We start from the raw sequence: 21,398 nt of genomic DNA, 5'->3' as shown, positions 1-21,398 counted from the left end.
AAAAAGTGGTCATTAGTCAACTAGATGCAGGAATGCCCTTTTTCCCTTTGGGACAAGTAAGGCTGAGATGATGGCTGATGCACATCAGGGGATAGGGATCTCACTACTTTCTTATGGGGGTGGGGGTCTTTCCTGGTTCCGTTTCCCACTCACTTTCCTTGCGATTATTACTGCAGCATTTCACACACCTGCTGCTGTAGGGCTAGAGAGGACAGAATCAGCCTCCAAAGCTTCGCCCAAGCTCCCATCTCGGCCACGCGCGCAGCGTCCCCGTCGCGCGGTCACCTGAATGGTCAGTGCCCCGCAGCGTCGCGCCCGCGCACGAGTGACCGGCACCTTCTGAGCCAGCGGCACAGAGCGCAGACATCCCTGCCTTACGCCACTCCAGGGCACAGGTGGGACCCTTTTTTCAACCCCTGGTGTCGGGCCACCCAAGGCTGCGCAGGACGCAGGACGTTTGGGACCTGGCGGCGGACTGGGGCGGTACCTGTGGAGGGCCACGCAACTTCTCCAGGCCTCCTGCTACTTTGGAAACTGCCTGGGGCTGCGACATCAACCCCTTAAGTCCCGGAGGCGGAAAGAGGGTGGGTTGGTTTGAAAGACAGAAGGAAAAAAAAATGTGTTGTGGGGCGGGTTAAGTTTCCCACCCTCTTCCCCCTTCCCGAGCAAATTAAAAACAAAACAAATAGAAAAGCCAGCCCTCCAGCCAACCAAAGCCCCAAGCCGAGCCCTAGCCGGAGCACTCCTTTAAAAGGATTTGCAGTGGTGAGGAAAAAACCAGACCCGACCGAGGAATCGTTCCGCAAATCCAGGTATGTTGAGGCCATCTAAGACACTGGGTATAGGGGCGCGACGCTACTCGTGGACTCCTGCCCACAGAGGAGTTCTTCAGAGGGGCCTGAAGGGTCTGTGTGTATCCAGACAGTGACGCAAGCGCAGCGACAGCGCTTCGGACCTGGAGACATAGCACCTGAGTTCTGTTGTGGTTTCCATATATCTTCAGGGGTGTGTGCTTAGCCGAACCTCCATGGGTTTCTTCATCTATCACATTTAGAGGGTTGGGTTCATTTAATTTCTGAGGGCTTTTTAATAATACCGCAGGTGTACCCCATATTAAAAATGTAGACTTCTGTAATTGCCAGTCTTGCTAATTTCATGTAACTGAAAGACTTCATTGGTCTTGGGGTTGGGGTTTTTATGTGTATTAACAGTCTATGTTTTCAAGATTTTCTAGTTAATAGTGGTAGAGAAATCATTGAATTTGTAAAGAACTTGGACATATATAGTTTATACAAGAATAGATCACCTGGCACTAAAAGAATCATGTTACCTTTAAGTCAATGTCTCCAACATTGAAAAACTGAAAAGAAATAGGAAGAAAGAAGCACCTAAATTACATAAATAACTTGTGGCTTTAACATAGTACTTTTTTTGTATTGTATATTTGGAAGAAAAAATTGTAGAAAGCCAAAAATTGTAGCTTTCTCATCAGTTACTGGGCAGCACTCGTGGCTTTTTAGCATAAAGTTGTGTACAGAATGTTTAAAAAGTGGTTTTCCAGACCACTTCAGAGTGTCTCTGAAATGAATCTCAATAACAGAGATGACAACTTCAGTGATACGTTTTATAATCTTGGAATGAATCCCAGAAAATAGCAGAGGTTAACTAAACAGATCAACCAGAAATTAGGAACACACACACACACACACACACACACACACACACACACACACACACACAGACACACACACACACACACACACACACACACACACACACACACACACAGATACACACACACACACACACACACACACAGAGTTGTACTATAACGTGGCAATGTACTTTTTGCTTCATTTTTGAAAAATAGAACACCTTCACTCACATGTGCGGGCACAGAAGGAGACAGTAGCTTTTTTCACCACACACAATATTCTACTATTAGCATTTTAAAAATTAATTGGGATTTAGACATTGTCAGCTAGGCTAAGCGTAGAAGCATTTCTAGCTATTTTTGTTGGCTATGGTCTAAAATGAAATAATGTCTTACCACCCACAAATGCTTTGTGTGCAATCTGTGAGAGTCAAATGAGTTTGAAGTACTCCTTTATGAACCCATTTTAACTTATTTTCGGTTCTCTCTCTGTATTTTGGCTGGAAAGGGTGTCGACCAGCCCTGAGGTCTGTCGTCCTCATAGAACCTCCTGAAGCAGAGGGTCATCTCCTTTGAAATTCGAGCAGAGTGAAGTGGATTCCGTGCTGGTTAGCCAGGGAGTCTTAGAGCTCAGATACCCTGCTGGTGCTTGCTGGAAAAACAACGGGAACACTGCAGGCATCTGCTGCTTAGATCAGGCCAGCTCATCCACAGCTCAGGGGCTGTGGAGCTTGGCAGGGACCCTTTCCTCTTTTGCAATGTGGGGTTTTACTCTCCCATGAATTTATCTAGGAAAGACAGTCATTGCTTCACAATTAGATCACTAATATAGAACCAAATGGTTTGTGTTTGTGAAGTGGGAGGTCTTGGAAATAAGAAAAAAAAAGCCAAAATAAATGAATTCTTTTGGCAGATACTGTATTGCATTTTTTTTTTTTTATCCTTAGAGGCAAACACTCATACTAAAAAAATATGTCCTGTGGAGTTAAAAATGGAGAAAAGGCTTATGCTCAGTTCAAATTCTTAAGATTTTATGTGATTTACAAATTCCAATTTTAATTAAATTAGAAAAGTGCAAATGTTCACCTACTGGCCAGACTTTGTACATACATGCTTTGGGGGTTTCTATTTAGATTTGACCTTTTATAGTTTAGAATATTCCTTTTGAAGCACACCCCCCCACTCCCCCAGACCCCCAAACAAACAACATCTAGCTCAGGCTGACCTCAGACTCACTTGGTTGTTGAGGATGACCTTGGATTTCTCATGCCTCTGCTGCCTGGGTGCTAGGATTACAGGTCTGGACCACCTGGTGTGTGGGGTGCTGGGAATCAAACCCAGGGCTCTCTAGGCAAGCACTCTACCAAGTGAGTGACACCTGCAGCTCTTTTAAGTGATGTTGCAAATGCAATAGTGATACTATCTATCTGTTGTCTTTTCATACCCGTGATCTTAGTCTTTATCTTTTTAACATTTGAACCCTGACAACTATAGGGAGAAATGCATATAATGATTGTATTGGCTGGTAAGCTATATAGCAAATCATTGCAATGGGCAATTATAAGACAAATGTCTTTTATACATTATTTAAGAAAGATAACCAGAAAATCCCCAGACTTGTTGCTTGCTTTTTTCCTTACCACAAACCCTGTTTTTCGTATTATAAAAGAAAAAAAAATTTCATGAATGTTGAATGTATCTTTTTGTAGATTATTTAGGCTATATGTCTTTGATATTGTTATTTTCTTCTCTCCCACTCAAAGCAAAATATTATTAATGAGCTGCTTATAGTTTCTGTGTTTTTACTTTTCTTTCTTAAATTCATTTCTATACAACTATAATTTTGAATACTCTGCCCAAGGTCTTCGAGATCTGGAGATCTGTCAGGTCTCTCTCTGATGACATCAGCTTTGCCATTTGGTCTTAGCGTTCATTCCATTTCACCCACTGGTAGCCTTGTCCTACTGTTCCATCCCTGATATCCAGGACAACATGCTGTGCTTCCCAATTTTCTCTTTCCCAGGCTCTGCCCTTCTGTCTGCTCTGGTCTTTTGTTCTGTTCTCTCTCTCCTTTTGGAAATCCCATGTGATGTCTGTGTACTGAGGACTTAGACCGTGGCAGTTCATGTCTTGGCTTCCTGTTCTGAGCCTTGGACCTCTTTCCCCAGCGTTCCTGCTCAGCATTTCCTCTTGGCTGTCTAGTAGGCATTTCTATACATTCTATTTCAATATGTCCCAAATAGAATCTTCATGGTACACTGTCTGATGTCCATCTCATCTTCATCTTTCAAATTAGTTAGGCCCTAACAGGGGAGTCCTTGCTGATCCTTTACATTCTGTCGTAGCTGATATATATCTACATATGTGTAGATAAATCTTCTTTGCATTATTTTTAAAATAAACCAGAACACAACCTCTTCTTTTACTTCAGTGGCCATTACAGACTGCCCTTATCTTTGTATTATTCCAAGGGCCCATTTATTAGTCTGTTTGTATCCTTTATTCTCTTTAGTTTATTCATTAAAAAGTTTTCCTTTTAAAATACATGGTAGGGGCAGGACAAATGGCTCAACAGTTAAGAGTGCTTGCTGTTCTTCCAGAGGAGTGTGGTTCAGCTCCTGTCACCCATGTAGGGCAGCTCACAATCAACTAACTCTTAATTCTAGGGGACTCTAATACCCACTTCTGGTCTCTGTGGGTATGCACATTCATGTGCGCAAAACATATACACTTATGAAGCAGTAATAAAATAAAAATAGAAATAAGTAAAATTTTATGTGTATGGGTATTTTGTCTACCCATACTTAGGTAGGTGTACCATGTGTGACTCTGGTGCCCATGGAGGCCTGAAGAAAGTGTCAGATTCACTACAACTGCAGTTATAGATGGTTGTGAGCTATCATGTGGGTTCTGGGAATCAAATCAATCATGGGTTCTGTGGAAAAGCTAACCACTGAACCATCTCTATAGCCCCTAAAATAAAAACCCTAGTAAAACATACACATTAGATCTTGACTCTTTTCTACTCCAAATACTCTGGCGACTTTCCAGTTCTTATGTTGTCAAAGCCCAAATCTTTGTCACAATTGCCAGACCCCTATGGGCTCTCATCCTTCCTCTTCCTGTCTCTTCCTCCTCTTCCTGGGCTTCTGGTTTCCCCTGATTTTATCAGCAACCATCTTTGTCCTTTAGCTTCCTCTGCTTGGGGCACTTGTCTCTGGGATGTCTACGTGGTTTGCTCTGTTACATTTCCCTTAAGTCTTTGTTCAAATGTCTCTAGGCAACAGTTGAACTTGCCTGGCTTCTTACTTTGCAATGCATATATTCCCTGTTTCTTTCCTTTGCTTTTTTTCTCCATAGCATTTATTCACGCTCTAAAATGCTGTGTGTACGCTCCTCAGTTTCATTACCACTAGAGTGAGAACTTTATAAGGGCCGAAGTTTTAATTTCACGTGTGTGTTTCATTCAGGCTTAACTCTAGAACTTAGAAATAGTGTGTCAGAATTGTTCAGGATTTTTTTGTTTGTTTGTTCTTGTTTTTTCCCTATGGACTTGACTGTTCTGACTAGCTATTTTCCTTGACAGAAATTCAGTGGTTCTTAACCTTCCTAACCCTGCGACTCTTTAACACAATTCCTCCTGTCGTGGTGACCCCCCAACCACAAAGTTATTTTGTTGCTACATTCATAAATATAGATATTTTGCTACTGTTATGAATCTGATACACAGGATATCTGGTATGTGACATTCTCCTCCCAAGGGGTCATGACCCACAGGTTGAGAACCACTGTGCTAGATGAAGGTATTAGTTAGTTTTGAGATTATATGATCAAATATATGACAGATATAACTTAAGGTAGGGAAATCCTAATTTAGGTCAAGATTTCAGAGGATTTGGGCCTTAGTCGCTTGTTTTAGTGCGCTGCAGCAAAGAGTGCGGAGGTAGACAACTATTCACATCAGAGCAGTCCGGAAGCAGCTAAGATAATATACCCTGAAGCACCCAATTCTAATGACCCACCTCCTTGAGTTAGATGACCCCCACTCCCCAATCTTTCAGAACTTCTTGTTCTGTGGAGGTGTGGAGCCAGGGTTCAAATCAGTCTTTTGAGACTTTTCTTGTAAGAAGAAATAGAATACATTTACAAAGTTGAATCTCAATATGGATACTTAGTTTTTTCCCTTCACAACCCCACACCCTGCCCGCCACTTGTTCCCTTCCATACTGTTGCTGTAACAGAATGCCACAGATCGAGGAATTTATAAAGAAGAGAATGTAAACAATATTCAGCTCCGGGTTCTGGAGGTAGAAAATCCAACAGCAAAAGGACACACCTGTTGGGACATTTCTCCAGGCACTACAACCTGGCAGCGTGGCAAACAAGCATGAGACAAAGGCCAAGAAGGCCAAACCCAACCCAAACCAAACACTCCAGCAATCGTCTTAACTCGTATGTGACCTTAGCAATTCTTGTTAAGTTTTAACCTTAATAATAATGCTACACTGTAGGCTGAGCTTCCAACATGTGTGCTTTGAGGAGTGTATTGGAATAATGGACGCTGATAATACAAAAGGCCACACGAATTTGGGTACATGGTGCAAAATAAATTTTATAGGACAAAAGTAACAGTCAAATTATTAAATTCCCAAACAACAGCAAACCCTAAATAAATCCGTGCAATCAGAGCCTGCTACCATATACCTTCCCTCTCAGCACTTGTAGGAGGATCTTTGTGGATTTGAGGCCACTTTGCTCTACATTGGGAGTTCCAGGCCAGCCAGAGCTGCATAGTGAGACCCTCTTAAGTGTGGTAATTATTTATACTAAATTATAGCCAAAGGTTTGAACCAAACAGAGATTCTCATGAGCTTTTATAATGACATTATAATCGGCTTTAAAAAATGTGAAGTCATGTTTAAGAACAGCTGTTACCACAAATGTCTGTCTCATGAAGGCTAGGACAACTTAGTTTTTCCCAGAATTATATTTCCTCATTTTGCTTTGACTGACAGCTGTGATTTGGGTGTCTAAACTATGAAAATTAAGAAACTATAAACAGAAGATAATCGAACAATTGTATGCTGTATCCACCAACAGAATTTCTAAGCCAAGCTGGTCAGTGTCTAGGAGATGAAAAAAGATAAATCATGCACATACATAGTTATTGTGTGTGTGTGTGTGTATGTAAGAGAAAGATGGTGAGAAAGAGACACAGAACAAGAGAGAATGTGAACACTGACTCATTTTAAACAGAGAGAAAACCCACTGGCACATACATAAATATTCATTAATTTTAATTGCTATTATGTTTATAAGGTACAGCCTTTAAAGCCATACATTTTAATTATATTAGACCTTTGTGGGAGGTAGATAAGAACTTGGGTCTTAGACCAATGTCACTGGCCACGGGCGTGACTAAGGGAAAGACTTTCGAATAGAGCTAATAGAAGGTATAGACTACTCTATAAAAAGCAGTGCTTGGGGCTCATGGCTTTCTAGTCTTTTGATAACACATTCCTAACTTATAAATCAGTTCTTCCATAGGATTTCCTATCTTCTCTTACGGGTACCCAAGGCTGATCTCTGCCATCTCTCTGTACTGACAGTGGGCATTACATCTTTCCCTGCTTTTCGGGGAAAGGGCAAGCAAATACTCACTTTTGGGGAACTTATGAATTTAAGTAAATATAATATGATTCACTTCCTAAATAGATGAGTTCTTTAAATATTAGACATCATAGACTTTTAAGATATTTGACCATTTTTATGTGATTAAGATACCTGCTACTTATTTTATAATTTTTTCTTCGTTTTAAACATTACTCACTGAAAGAATTCAGTTAGAATGATTTTTTATTCTAATTATTTTATTATTTTACTTATTACTTTACTTATTTATGTATACGCCTAAAAATGAGTATGGCAGAGCCTGTGTGAGGAGGCCAGAGGACATCTTGTGGGAGTCAGCTCTCTCCTTCTACCTGTGGGTCCTGGGAATTGCACTCATGCCATCAGGCTTGGCAGCAGGTAATTTTGCTGACAGAGCCACTGAGCTAAACCCTGGTTTAAAAATTCAAACTTTATTCTTATAAGAAAAGTACAAAAAAATAAATATTTTAGTTAAGGAATTCTCTTTTAAGAGAATTTTTAAAAATTTATTTTGTTTTATAGTTATGTGTATGGGTGTGTAGTTGCGCAGGTTTGTACATGTGACTGCAGGTTCCCACTGAGGTCAGAAGAGGGCGTCAGATCCCCTGGAATTGGAATAAAGGGCTGATGTGGGTGCTAGGATCCAAACTTGAGATCTCAGCAGGAACAGTTCCTGTTCTTAACTGCTGAGCCATCTCCCCAAGCCCCACCTTTTCTTTTTCTTGCATATTATTGGTGTCTCATGTGTAATAGGCTTTTTCTTACCCTTGGTGACACAAATATAGGCCAGATTAAATCAGATTAAAAGTTGATAAAGGCACGTTTATTAGGAGACAGCTCTCTGGTGTCACAGGTGCAGTTCAATGAAGTAACACATCCAGGCTAAAGCAAGGGGGTTTATGTATCTTGGGCAAGGGGTGATGATGCCAGGAGCTAGGATTGTGTCCATACATGGTCAAAAACTGAGCGAGCCCCCAGCAGGTGCTATTGAATGAGTTGCTGGAAACATGGAGACAAGGAATAAAGACATGTTAGCCCACAGTTTTCTCTGGGGGGGGGGGGAGTTTTTCTGTGTGGGAGGGGTTAGGGGAAGGAGGGCAGATCATCCTATCAAGATAATGGGAAATTTTTGTTTTGTTTTATTTTGTTTTGTTCTGAGACATGATGTTACCCTGGCTGGCCTGAAACTCACTATTCAGTCTAGGGGGGCTTCTGTTTTTATGGCCATCTTACGTCTCTGCCCTTCTAAATGCTATCATTATAGGAATGTTATCACCCTACCTGGGAAAAAGTCTTTTTTTTTAACTTTACAACAGATTTTAGGGGTTGGAGAGATGGCTCAATGGTTAAGAGCACTGGCTGTTTTTACAGAGGTCATGAATTTAATTCCCAGCACCCACATCGTGACTCACTGCTGACTGGAACTTCAGTTCCAGGGGCACCAACACTCTCTTTTGGCTTCTTCAGGCACCTGGCATATTGATGAGAATGTATAGCAAATTCTTATTCTTAGTGAAGAAATAAAAGTAGGCGTACATAAAATTATAAGGTCACTAAAAATAGATGAAGCTGTATATATTTTGTTAAAATTTTGGCTCTTGAAGAAGCAGTGGTTCACATATATTCAAATAAAATGCTTAAATGTCTTTTATTTAAGTATGAAATAGAGGCTTCTTTAGCAGAAAACACAGAAACATTAGTAGCAGATGGAGCCACTTGAGATATTTGTCAAAGCAAGCAGAATGTCAGAGTTGGTTTTCTAATTTACAAGCGTCTCCACTCCACAGGCTCAGAGATTGGAGATCACTGGAGCAAGTTGTAAATAATTTTCATTCAGTCTGATCCCTCATTCAGATACTGACGGAGACTGTTTTGTTTTATATTTGTGGATTTGGTAGATCAAAATGACAATGTAATCATTAGTTATAAAAATGAACCATCTGACCTTCCTCTGGAAACCCATAATATGATCACTCAGTAGAACATCGAGTCTGATTTTCTTTTGTTTGGAGTTTATAGTAACAACAGGTGAGCAATCAATGTACTTACTAGGCCCTCAGTGTCAGGTGCACTCTGCAGGGTGGATGACTGATTGGACATCCAAAATTCATCAGACTATGGGTGAGCTTCTGAGTTCTCTATAAAGATTTCTTCAAATTTTGTAAGTTTCAACCAGTCATTATTCTTTGCTTTAATTCCTAAATAGCTTTAAAGAACATTGTTTGTAAGCTACAGGTCTGGCTGTATATCACCTATGTTAATGTATTCAACAAATATTTACAAGTACCTACTATGTTTCTTAGAAGATATAAACATATTTTATTTTTAGAACTCAAATACGGGTTTGGGAGAGATGGATCAGCTGGCAAATGGTGCCACATGAGCAGAGGGACCGGAGTTTTCACTCCTAGAGCCAGTGAAAAGCTGGAGTCAGTGTCATTGTCTTGTAGGTCTGGTGCTGGAGGACTAGACACTGAAGGATCCTTGACGTCCATTGGCCAACCAACCTAGCTGAATTCATGAGCTTCAGGTTTAGCGAGAGACCTGTATCAAAAAAAGATACAAGTGGAGAGCCATTGAGAAAGGCACCAAGTCAAGGTCATGACAGCACATGCATGCACACCCAAATGGGTGCCTTCCATGTGCACATGTGCACATATCTATGTTGGCAAGTGCATATAGCACACCCTCATACATGTACATATGCACATATTACACACACTACACACATGCACATAACATAATGCACATACATAAACACAAATGCACATGTATACATGGTACATTACATAGATATCACACACCCATTGTGTTGGCTGGTTTTATGTCAATGTGATATAAATTGGAGTCATTTTGGAAGAGGAACTCTCTATGGAGAAAATGCCCTTACCAGATTGGCCCATGGCAAAGCCTGTTGTGCTGGTTTTCTGGTTGATGATTGATGTGAGAGGCACCAGCTCACTGTGGGCATTGTCACCCTGGGCTAGTAGTTCTGGGTGCTGTAAGAGACCCGGTGGGCAAAGCTAGTAAGCTTCTGCTTCAGTTTCTGCCTCCAGGTTTTTGCAGTTTGTACCTTAACCTCCTTGATGATGATGGATTATTGTGTGGAAGTACAAATGAGATAAACTCCTTGGTCCCAAGATGTCACAACAATGGAAACCTCTACTATACAAATACTCTACTTAATATACCATACACACACCCACTCACACACACATATTCATGTACACATATACACATAGACCACACATATACACCACATACTACATACATGTATACACACTATATACACATATAATATTACAAAAATACACATAACCACACATATACACCACACATATATACACATATATACATATCACATATACACACATATAATAGGCCATACATATACAACACACATATACACTTTCCACATATACACACCATATACCCCATACACACACCATATACATATACAACACATACATCATACCCTATCAACACCACATACACACATATACACCATACACACACACATACACCACACCATATTCAATATATACACCATAATACAAACACATATGACACACATACACAGGAACCAATATAATTTAATGTGAAATGGTTCTCTGATGTTGACCCAGTATATTCAGACATGGAAGTTTGAAGACTTATTTGTAATCTTTTTTTCTTTTGTATTTTCCATAGACTGCTGGTACATATGAATTTTTCTATATGTACTGATTTGTTTTTGATTTATTATTTTCCAGGTGTACATCTCTGAAGTAAGATGATGTGTCAGAAATTCTATGTGGTTTTGTTACACTGGGGTAAGTTGCATATACCTTTATGTACTTGAAATAGTATTTCTATAGATTGATTTCCAAAGAGGACTTTTATGTTGAACAGTAACTGGTATTTTGTGGTCCCAACCCATGTCTATAAATAGCTGTTCTATAGTTTTTACCCTTTCAAAGAAGACAAGTATAACATTTTCCTTTAATTTTATCTATTTGATTTTTTGTGAGGTTGGGCAGTTGACTATATTTCTTAAGATTTATTTTATGTATATAAGTACACTGTAGCTGTCTTCAGACACACCAGAAGAGGGCATCAGGTTGTGAGCCACCATGTGGTTGCTGGGAATTGAACTCAGGACCTCTGGAAGAGCAGTCAGTGCTCTTAACCACTGAGCCATCTCTCCAGCTCTGACTATATTTCTAATGATAGTTTTAGTTCATGCATTTTAACTATCTTGTTGGATTTTGCTGGTGTTAGACAACTTTAAGAATTTAAAAAAAAATGTAATAGACTTAGATGTGCATTAAGGCTCCGTAGAGAAACAGAACTGATGATGGTGATAATGTGTGTATACACTTGTGTGCACACATATGCACACACATCAAGCTGTTTATAGGCAGCTGGATCATGCAATTGCAAAGATTGAGTGGTTCTAAGATTTGCAGTTAAAAAAAACTGCAGACCCAGGAGAGCCAATGGTGTCTACGTGCAAAGGTCTGAAACACACACATAGATACACACACACACACACACACACACACACACACACACACACACACTCACAACTACATTCACATGTATAAACACAGGTGTGCACTTTTGTAATAATGACAATATGATGTTCTGAGGGGGTTATTACAAAGCATGGTGCTCGTCTTGGCTAATGTTTGTCAGTTTTGTCTTGTTGAGAACTGCCTTTCTAACAGGAGTGGGGTGATGTAGTGTCGTGATTTTGTTTTGGTTTATGTGGTGATTAGTGAGGTTGAACATTTTCACACACACCCGCGACCACTTACTCATTTATTTTCTTTTGTTTTATTGTCTTGGTGCTTTGCCTGCATGTATGTCCATGCATCACATGCATACTTGGTGTCCATGGAGGCCAGAAGAGGATGTCTGAATCTCTGGAACTAGAGTAGAGTTACAGAACTTTGTAAAGCACCATGTGTGAACTGGGAATTGGATCTGGGTCCTCTGAAAGAGCAACAAGTGCCTTTAACTGCTGAACCATCTCTCCAGCTCTTTGTGCATCTTCTTTTAGCAGATGTTTGCTTGTGTCTTTTGAATATCTTAAAGTACCATTATTTTTACAGTACTTTTAATACTCTAAGTTCATACATATATAAAATGTATCTTTGTCACATCAAGTCTCCCTTCATATTCCCAGTAACTACATCTCCCTCCCAACTTTATGTCCTCCTTTTTTTCCCAATTAGTGCCACAGATGTGTGGTCCCTCGTTTATTTTGGATATTGACCCCATATTAGACATACAATTTATAGACATTTTACTCCATTCTGAGGTTTGACATATGAACAGTCATTCTGTTGCATATTTCCTTTGCAGTGATGAATCTAGAGTTTAACATAATCTTTGTCTATTTTTGCAGTAGTTGCCAGTGGCTTCGGAGTATATCCTCAAATATCACGTAGCTCAGTGTCAGTGTTTCCTGGCATTACTGTAGTTTTGTCATAGTTGCAGGCCTGCTATTTAGACTACTGATCCATCTTAAGTCAATTTTGTGTATGATGAAAGATGAGGATATTCTTTTTCTTCTCCCTCCCTTCCTCTTTTCTTTCTCTCGTTCTTTTGTTCTTTCTTTCTTCTTTGGCTTATAAATATCCATTTTACTCAGTGACATTTACTAAAGAGACCATTAATTCTCCAGTGTGTTTTTGGCAGGCAGTTTTGTTGAAGCTTAGTTGGTTCTGGAAACAGAGATTTATTTCTGAGATCTCGGTTGTGAGTCCTTGACTCAGGCCTCTTTTTGTGCCAGCACTGAGCTGTTTTAGCTCTATGTCTTGGTCCTATGTTTGGAATCAGATTTATTCTGTTTTCTTCTTTCAAAACAGGGTTTCTCTGTGTAGCACTGGCCGTCCTAGAACTTGCTCTGAGGACCACTGGCATCAGACTCGGGGGTTCTGCCTGCTTCTGCCTCCTGAGTGCTACAATTACCGACATGCTCTGCCATGCATGGCTGGAGTCAGCTCTGTTCTTGATCTCAAGTTGCTTTAGCTTTTGGTAGTCCTTTATTTCTATTTCTAAAGGATGTTTTTGACATTTTGATATGAATTGCATTGAATTTGTGCACTGCTTTGGTTAGTAGGTGTTTTTTTAATAGTTATTCTTTCAATCGTATAAAAGTAGAACATTTTTCTATTTGTGTTGTCTTTAATTTCTTTCATCCATGTTTTATAAATAGTGTAGAAATCTTTCACTTCCTTGATGCTTCTAAAAATGTAGTTATTATAAATGGGACCACCCTTCCTTTTGTATTCCAGTCCCCCTTCTTTTGAGACAGGGCTCTCATGATGTTGCCCAGGCTGGTCTTGAAACCGATGGCCCTAATGATCTTCCTGCCTCATCCTGTTGAGTAGCTGGAACTACAAATGTTCTGTAAGTGTATTTTTTTTTTAAATAGTTTTCCTGTGTTTTGATGTTCATTGTTCACTTTTGTTCATCCTGGGCCTTGGACAAATGCAAGATGACATTTCCCCACTACTATAGAAATCAGTGTCCCTGCCCGCTTGTTCTCCACGTCCTGCTTGTTTATCCTTCTGCTCCACTGAAATCCTGGCAACCAGTGTCCTTGGTGGAATTATGCAGATTGTGTCATTGTGATGGCTTCCTAGGGATATACTTGTAAATGTCCTATGTCTCTTCATGGCTGGTTTTATACTTCTCTTTTGAACTGAATATTATGCCTTTGTCTAAGTTATGCAGTTTATTTATCCATCGAGACAACAAAGAACACTGCTTGTTTCTGTTTCTTTACACTTTCTTCAAAACTCTCATTCCATGCAAATCCATACACAAATCTCAGAGCTCTGTGTTGGTGAATATACACAGTGAGAAAGTCAGCAGATTATTTGGGTTCATTTGTAAAATGGTGTATTCAATTGTTTATTTTCAAAAACCACTTATTAAAAGATAAGTGTAAAACTTGAGGCTTTTTGGGTACAGTTCTGTGAGTGTTCTTAGTTTTATGTTAAAAAGGTCATGGTTCATCCACAGTATGAATTTCCTGGAGGGAATGTGTTGTTTTACATCATTTCCTGGAGAATGTATGGAACATTTCCTATGTGACAGCATGCATCTGGAGGCACCTGGAAGGTTCAGGGGACTTCAAGCTGTCTCTAAGTCAAAGACAAACTCTCTCCGAAAGCATTTAGTGAAAACTATTAACACACTGAGTCTTTTAATGAATTTTAAGAGTGCTTTAGTGCTTATTGATAAATTAAGCACTCTGATATTTATTTATTCTGAAAGTTAGATAATTTTCATATAAAAAAGAAAATTGATGTAAATTTTCTCATACTAAAATGTAAACTTGTTAGATTAATGAAAAAAATTGATGCAAGAATTTCCAGAGGAGAGGTGGAATTAGTTCAGTAAATATATCAAGTTCTCAAGTCTACTACAATGGAAGGTAGAAGCTCAGGGTAGTTTATTAGACACTGATCCAGCACTCTGAAGGTTAAATATTTCTATTCAGAAATGCTGTGCCATTTAATCTCAAGTAGTTCCTTGTTAATCTTCATGGAAATGATGGCTTGTTTTCTGTGTCTTTTTGCTGTCCAAACAGAATTTCTTTATGTGATAGCTGCACTTAACCTGGCATATCCAATCTCTCCCTGGAAATTTAAGTTGTTTTGTGCACCACCGAATACAACCGATGACTCCTTTCTCTCACCTGCTGGAGTCCCAAACAATGCTTCAGCTTTGAAGGGGGATTCTGAAGCTAAATTTAATTCAAGTGGTATCTACATTTCTGAGTTATCCAAAACAATCTTCCACTGTTGTTTTGGGGATGAGCAAGGTCAAAACTGCTCTGCACTCACAGACAACACTGAAGGAAAGACACTGGCCTCAGTGGTGAAGGCTTTAGTTTTTCGCCAGCTAGGTAAGTACTTTTATGTCCCAAGTATATACAGTGTTGTGTTCTGCCTGCATTTGGCAATATGTTTCGATTCTCTGAAACATGGATTAGATGTCTTTTTATGTAATTTACATATATTATAATTTTATATTAGTATTAATTAAAATTAGGATTCATTGTGTGACCAGTAAATATGCTCAGATCATTTTTTATCCTATAAAACTGTCATTAAGGGAACTCTTTTACCTGTAAATACACTGTTACGAGTCTAAATTTTCTTGGAAGTAGAAAATGCACACTTTAAATAGATAAAATATCAAATTATTAACAACACTGGTGAATTAACTAAATTTAAAAATATTTCTGAATTATAATGAATTGTGCAGACTAAGAATCTCCCTGAAACAATACATTTATGCTGAGTGAATTTAATTGTTGTCTTAAGAATTATACACCCCGAAAGCTTAGTTAATTTTGTGTATGAAAATTAAAACAACAAAATTATTTCTAAGTTTTCTGAAAGGGCAGAGAAGACTTAATTGAGTCAATTAGATGAAAAGACCCAAAATATGGAAAAATAGGCATACATAAGTAAGGACTCTTGTATAGTGTTAGTTGGGATTCACAGTTGATGCTAATGACCCTTCAGTCCAGATAATTCTTCAGACTGACCTCTATGCTGCAGAATGTTTAATGATAGTCCTTGTCTCTACCCAGTAATAAAGAAATATCTCCAACCACCATAGTGGCATGTGAGAGACAAAGACAAGCAGGAGGATTGTGAGCTCCAGTCCAGCCTGGGCTACAAAGTGAGACCCTGTCTCAACACGAAAACCAAACTAAAGAAATCTTCAGATGTTGCCAGATGTTCCCCCATCTACCTAGTTTCTCACTTTTGATTATGTGGAAAAAAAGCACCCCATGTTGAAACCAGTTTAAGAGCAAGAAGAGTTTGGCTCAGTGGGTAAGAGCACTTGCTGCTCCTGCAGAAGGCACAGGTTCAGTTTCCACTATTCAAGTCAGAAGACTCCCAAACCACCTTTTACTCTAGTTCTAAGTGATCTGATGTCCTCTTCCGGCTTCTGTCCACCTGCATGCCTTCCGTATGCTTAAACTTGTACAGGCGCGCACGTGTATGCACGCGCGCGCGCGCGCGCGCGCACACACACACACACAGAGAGAGAGAGAGAGAGAGAGAGAGAGAGAGAGAGAGAGGGAGAGAGAGAGAGAGAGAGAGAGAGAGAGAGAACAAATCACAAAAAGAATAATGTTGAAATTTAATTATGTTATAAAAGTAGATTTTAAAAACAAGTTAGTAGGAATAATTTCAATTCAGTTTATAAATGTTAATATCATTTTGAATGAAGCTTTTTTGTTAACTAGTAAAAAAATGCCTAAGCCAATCCATTGATTTTTAAACATGCCAAGAATGAACAGAGTCTTAGTAATGAGTCTTGAATGATAAAAATGTTATCACATTCTTTACTTCTGGAGGGGAAATGATTACCATACCGTATATTTTAATTTTGTATGAAAATGGCTTAATAACTAGTTAATTTCTAAGGGAACTATTTTGTGACTAAAATGAGTAGGGTATCTAATGACTACCAAAGATTTCAATTTGTTATTCTTTCACATAGGTTTCTCCTTCACACAAAGCACCCAGTAACTTGGAATACTTCTCATTTGGAGAAATATGTTAATGTTGTGTTAAGTTAGTTTTGTCTTGTTAGCCATATATTTTTAAAAAGATTTATTTTTATTTTTTATTTACACATACATATGTATTTCTGTATAAACGATGGCACATGTGTTCAGTTGCCTATGGAGGCCAGAAAATGCCCTCTCATCTCTAGGAGCTGGAGTTACAAGGGTCTACAGGTAGTTGTCTTATTTGATGTAGTGATTTTCCTTGAAAAGTAAACATTAACTAAGGTAATAAAAATGAGTCTCACCCCGTTTAAGTGGCTTGAGATGAAACCCAAGTTGAAGAATAATAATTGAATTGAATTCTCTGATTTATGACAGGCTGGGGTGTGGTGGGGCTAATGGACTAAAATGAGGGTGGAAGACACTGAGTGGTTCAAGGAAGTACCTCCCTACCAGGGCCTGTTTTCCCTCTCTCAGAATGGCCAGCGGAAGTTGTATCAGAACACTGCTAAATTCAATTTAGTGCTTCTCTTTCACTGGGTTGTTGACAGTGTTTTTCAGGTTTAATGCAGTTTATTTTTAATGCAGGTGTAAACTGGGACATAGAGTGCTGGATGAAAGGGGACTTGACATTATTCATCTGCCATGTGGAACCGTTACTTATGAACCCCTTCAAGAATTATGACTCGAAGGTCCATCTTTTATATGATCTGTGAGTACCGATGAAATTAATTTGGCTGGCTGTATGACCTGATTTGTTTAAAGCACAGAAGTGGATTATGACTCCCTCCCATCCCTGCACCTCTTTTTGCAGCTCTGTACATTGTAGAGAGTGGTTTAGTTGTCTTTTCTACAACAGTCTTCTCTCTTAGGTTTCCTCTCTCTCCTCCTATTTGTTTAGGCACAGAGATACTGCAGATATGGATGGACAAAAAGAAATGTGGATGTTGTCAGATATGCCTCTGTGTGAATTGCCTAATGTGTTTATTATATGAATTATCCCATGCTCTTTTTGATGTATCCCTATCCACTTGCTAAATGTGAGAGGTTTTACACTGTGTACAAACCACATTTAAAAACATGGCCAACCAGAATGAGTTTAAAAACTTGACATTGATGAAAAGAAGTTAAATGGATGGGTAGCGATTGGAGGCATGTTAGGAATGTAGTCTTATTGAGGAACTGATGTGTTGAGGAAAGTGAAGAGTCTCTAGCTTTCTAATGATCTGTTGAATCCACAAAGCCAGTAGAACTCAGAACTGCCATGGTAGGAGGACTTGGGTTTATACTCTAGTTTCCATTGTGTGTTAATTAATTGAACTGTCATAAAAGCAATAGAGGCTTCATACAGCTCTCCATTTTAAAGATTCTGGGATAGTGCAATGTGATTAAAATGAAACAGACCTTTCACTTCTATTTTTAAAAACACCTACATAGTAAGAGCTAGAAGATAAAGAGAAGGGCTGTAAAAAGCCATCTTCTGGACAGGGCACAGATATTAAAATCTCAGACTCACAGTGGTTGTGGTTGCTTGCACTGAGCCTGCTCAACGCTGCCTCTGTCAATAGTCAGTCATGGATGTGGGAGGGTTTCATGGGGACTCTACTCTATGTATCAGTTACTTTTCGTGATAAAACATCATGACAAGCCAATTTACAAAAGAAGAGTTCATTTGAACCTACGGTTTCAGAGGGTTAGATTCCATGATGACAGAACAAAGGCATGGCACAGGGATAGATCACATCTCAAAGTGCAAAATAGGAGGCAGGGAATACCTTGGTACTAATAGTGCTAGTTTTTTGAAACCTCAAAGCCAACCCCTAGTGACAGGCTTCCTCCTACTAGGCCATACCTCCTAATCCTTCCAAAATAGTTCCACCAACTGGGAACCAGGTATTCAAATATATGAGTCTGTTGGGGCCATCATTATTCAAATAACCACACCCTCCATGCTGAACTAATAGCTACAGATAGATTCTGGGAGAGGAGGAGTCATTGTCTTTACTTGTGTACTTCCTGTTGAGCCCACAGGCCCCATGATTACTCTGGTGGCCCTGGTTAATGTCAGTGGGTCACAACATAAGAAAAAAAGACATGAATTTTTTGGGTTTAGTCCAAGTATTTTGAAAGGCATGTGCTCATGACTAAGCACAGGTGTCCCTTCCATCTTTGGTCTGAAAGGCAGGTGGTGAAAGGACACTTCCTCTTATAATATAGCAGAAGCTTCAGAGCTAAGTCTGAAGACAGTGACAGTGTACTCACATACATAAAATAAATAAAATTCCAACAGGAAGTGCTGGTGGTGAAAGGAAGAATGAATGTTTGTGAGTCCTTTAGCCTGTGCCATATTTATTGGCTTTATCGAAAATGTGTACTTTGTCAAGTGTATTTCAGGCTGTGTTCACCCAGATGGCCATGTGTGCTGTTACATACATCGAGTCCCTCTGTGGTCTCAGTTGGTGGCTAAAGTGATTGTTAAGACAATTCCTTTGTCATGTGCCATTCTATCTGTATAAAAGAAGGAGAATTATTTTTTTTTTAAAGTGATTGAATAAAGAGTCCTAGGCTTGAGAAATTTACACCTATAATTTAGGTAGTGTCTAGTTGATTTCTGAGTCACTCTGGTCAAAGGGGACCACTGATTTAACAATCAACTCCAAATCCAAATAAGAACACTTAGTCTATTGCATTTCTCCTTAGCTCTTCCTTCCTCTCTGGTACCAGGAAAGCTTTACACTGACTGTCTTATACATTCAAAGCCCTTGGTGACTCATTGTGAGCCATAGGCAATGGGCCTTCATTACCATTACTTCAGCATGCACAAATCATTACGTGTAATCCATCATATACATATACTTAAGAAGAGATAGCACATGGTCATCTCAATTGATATAGGATAGGAAAGGCCTTAGGCAAAGCTCAACATCCCTTTGTGGATTAAAGCCTTGGGGAAATCAGGAATAAAAGGAAAATACCTCAACATAAAAAGCAGTATGACAGATCTATAGCGCTCTCCCTGGCTCTCCCTGTCTTCCTCCCCCCTGTGTGTGTATGTGTGTGCATCTCTGTGTATATCTATATTATTTATATGAGTGTTTGTAGGTCATGGGCCTATAGAGAGAATCATGAGAGGAGAGGAAGATATCTTAAGGAAAGTAGGACATATGATAATAAAATACAGGTAATCAGAAAGCAAAGGTGGAGAACTATCCCAGGTAGAGAGGGAACCAGCTGCAGAGGCAAGGGGGCCATATAGCAGCAGTGGAGAAGGAAATGGCTGAGACCAAAGCCTAAGGACACATAGCTATGAAGAAGCCACAGTGAAACCTAGTACTTTATATTATTACCTATGCAATTAATTAAACAGAAAAGAAAACCCCCCAAAGGTATAAAAATGAAAAAAACAAAACAGCCTAGAGGAAGTATCAAAGTGTCGAATACGAAGAGTTACCGTCTTCATCTCTGTGGTAGACTTTTGGGTCACTGAGACCTTGAACCCTGCACACATCTGTAAAAGGCGAAAGCTACTGAGTTACAGTTGTCCTCCAACAGAAGTGCTCCCGGTGACGCTGCCTCCCTTCTGTGCTCAGTGAACATGTCTGTAAATAATGAAAGGAGAGTCAATGCACAGCTAAGTTAACCATATTAATTTATCTTTAACAGATACATAAGATAGCTGAAAATGTAAAAACAAGTACACTTTTAGAGCACAGCTAAGTTAACCATATTAATTTATCTTTAACAGATACATAAGATAGCTGAAAATGTAAAAACAAGTACACTTTTAGAGATACTCTATCTGTACCTCCATGGCTGCCTTTGTTTGTAATTAGCAATCGCCACGACAGAGTACTGAAAGGTCAAGTTTGACAGTCCTTGTATCTGAGGTGAATTGGTTTGCCAGACACATGGAAAAAATTCATAATTAGATTCTAGTTATTTTGGCAAGGTTAGAGAGGAAACCAGCTAACCAAAATATGATCTAGAAGATTTCACAACCAACTGGCTGTACTGGTTAAATTTTGTCAGTTTGACAGAAAAATGGACATACTTGGGGGCATACTCTCAGTTGAGGGGCTGCCTCCGTCACACTGGCCTATGTATGTGTCTGTGTAGCATTTTCTTGATTGCTGATTGCTGTGGGAGGGCCCAGCTCTCCTGGACAGTGCCATGCTGGGCAGGTAGGCCTAGGCTATGCAGAAATCAAGCCAATAAGCAACTCTGTGATTTCTGTTTCAAACTCCTGCTTTGAGTTTCTGTAGTCACATTTCCCCATGATAGGCTTGACCTATACACCAAATAAATCCTTTCTTCTTCAAGCTGGTTTTGGTCCTTTTATTTTTTATTTAATAGAAAAGCAAACTAATTATTAAATTAGTTTTATTTACTAGAAAAGCAAACTAATTTTTAAATGAGAATGATCATGATTGTCTGTGGAAAGTACTTCCAAAGGGCAAATGGATAAATCCCTGGCCTATATCTAATTGTTAGGGCATCCAGTCTCCTACTTGCTGGCTCAGCCTACATGGGCACCTGCTCTCTATGGCATAATCTGCCAGG

At 39.4% G+C, this 21,398-nt stretch overlaps 1 protein-coding gene across 5 annotated transcripts in view; it reads left to right on the top strand.

Moving 5' to 3' along the window:
* Window positions 1-302: 302 nt before the first annotated feature.
* Lepr (leptin receptor) overlaps window positions 303-21,398 on the top strand; it is a 100,667-nt gene continuing 79,571 nt past the window's right edge. For 3 of the 5 annotated variants that reach the window (XM_034503867.2, XM_034503868.2, XM_076934608.1), the window contains exons 1-4: window positions 402-812; window positions 11,059-11,118; window positions 14,895-15,212; window positions 17,427-17,550. In XM_034503867.2, coding sequence (XP_034359758.1) covers window positions 11,079-11,118; window positions 14,895-15,212; window positions 17,427-17,550 — 482 coding nt within the window. In that variant the 5' untranslated portion in view covers window positions 402-812; window positions 11,059-11,078. The other 2 variants (XM_076934605.1, XM_076934606.1) reach the window with 2 other exon arrangements.

The sequence above is a fragment of the Arvicanthis niloticus genome, chromosome 5 (genome assembly GCF_011762505.2).
Source record: "Arvicanthis niloticus isolate mArvNil1 chromosome 5, mArvNil1.pat.X, whole genome shotgun sequence".
Taxonomy (NCBI): Eukaryota; Metazoa; Chordata; class Mammalia; order Rodentia; family Muridae; genus Arvicanthis; species Arvicanthis niloticus.
This window is presented reverse-complemented; position numbering and strand designations above follow the sequence as displayed.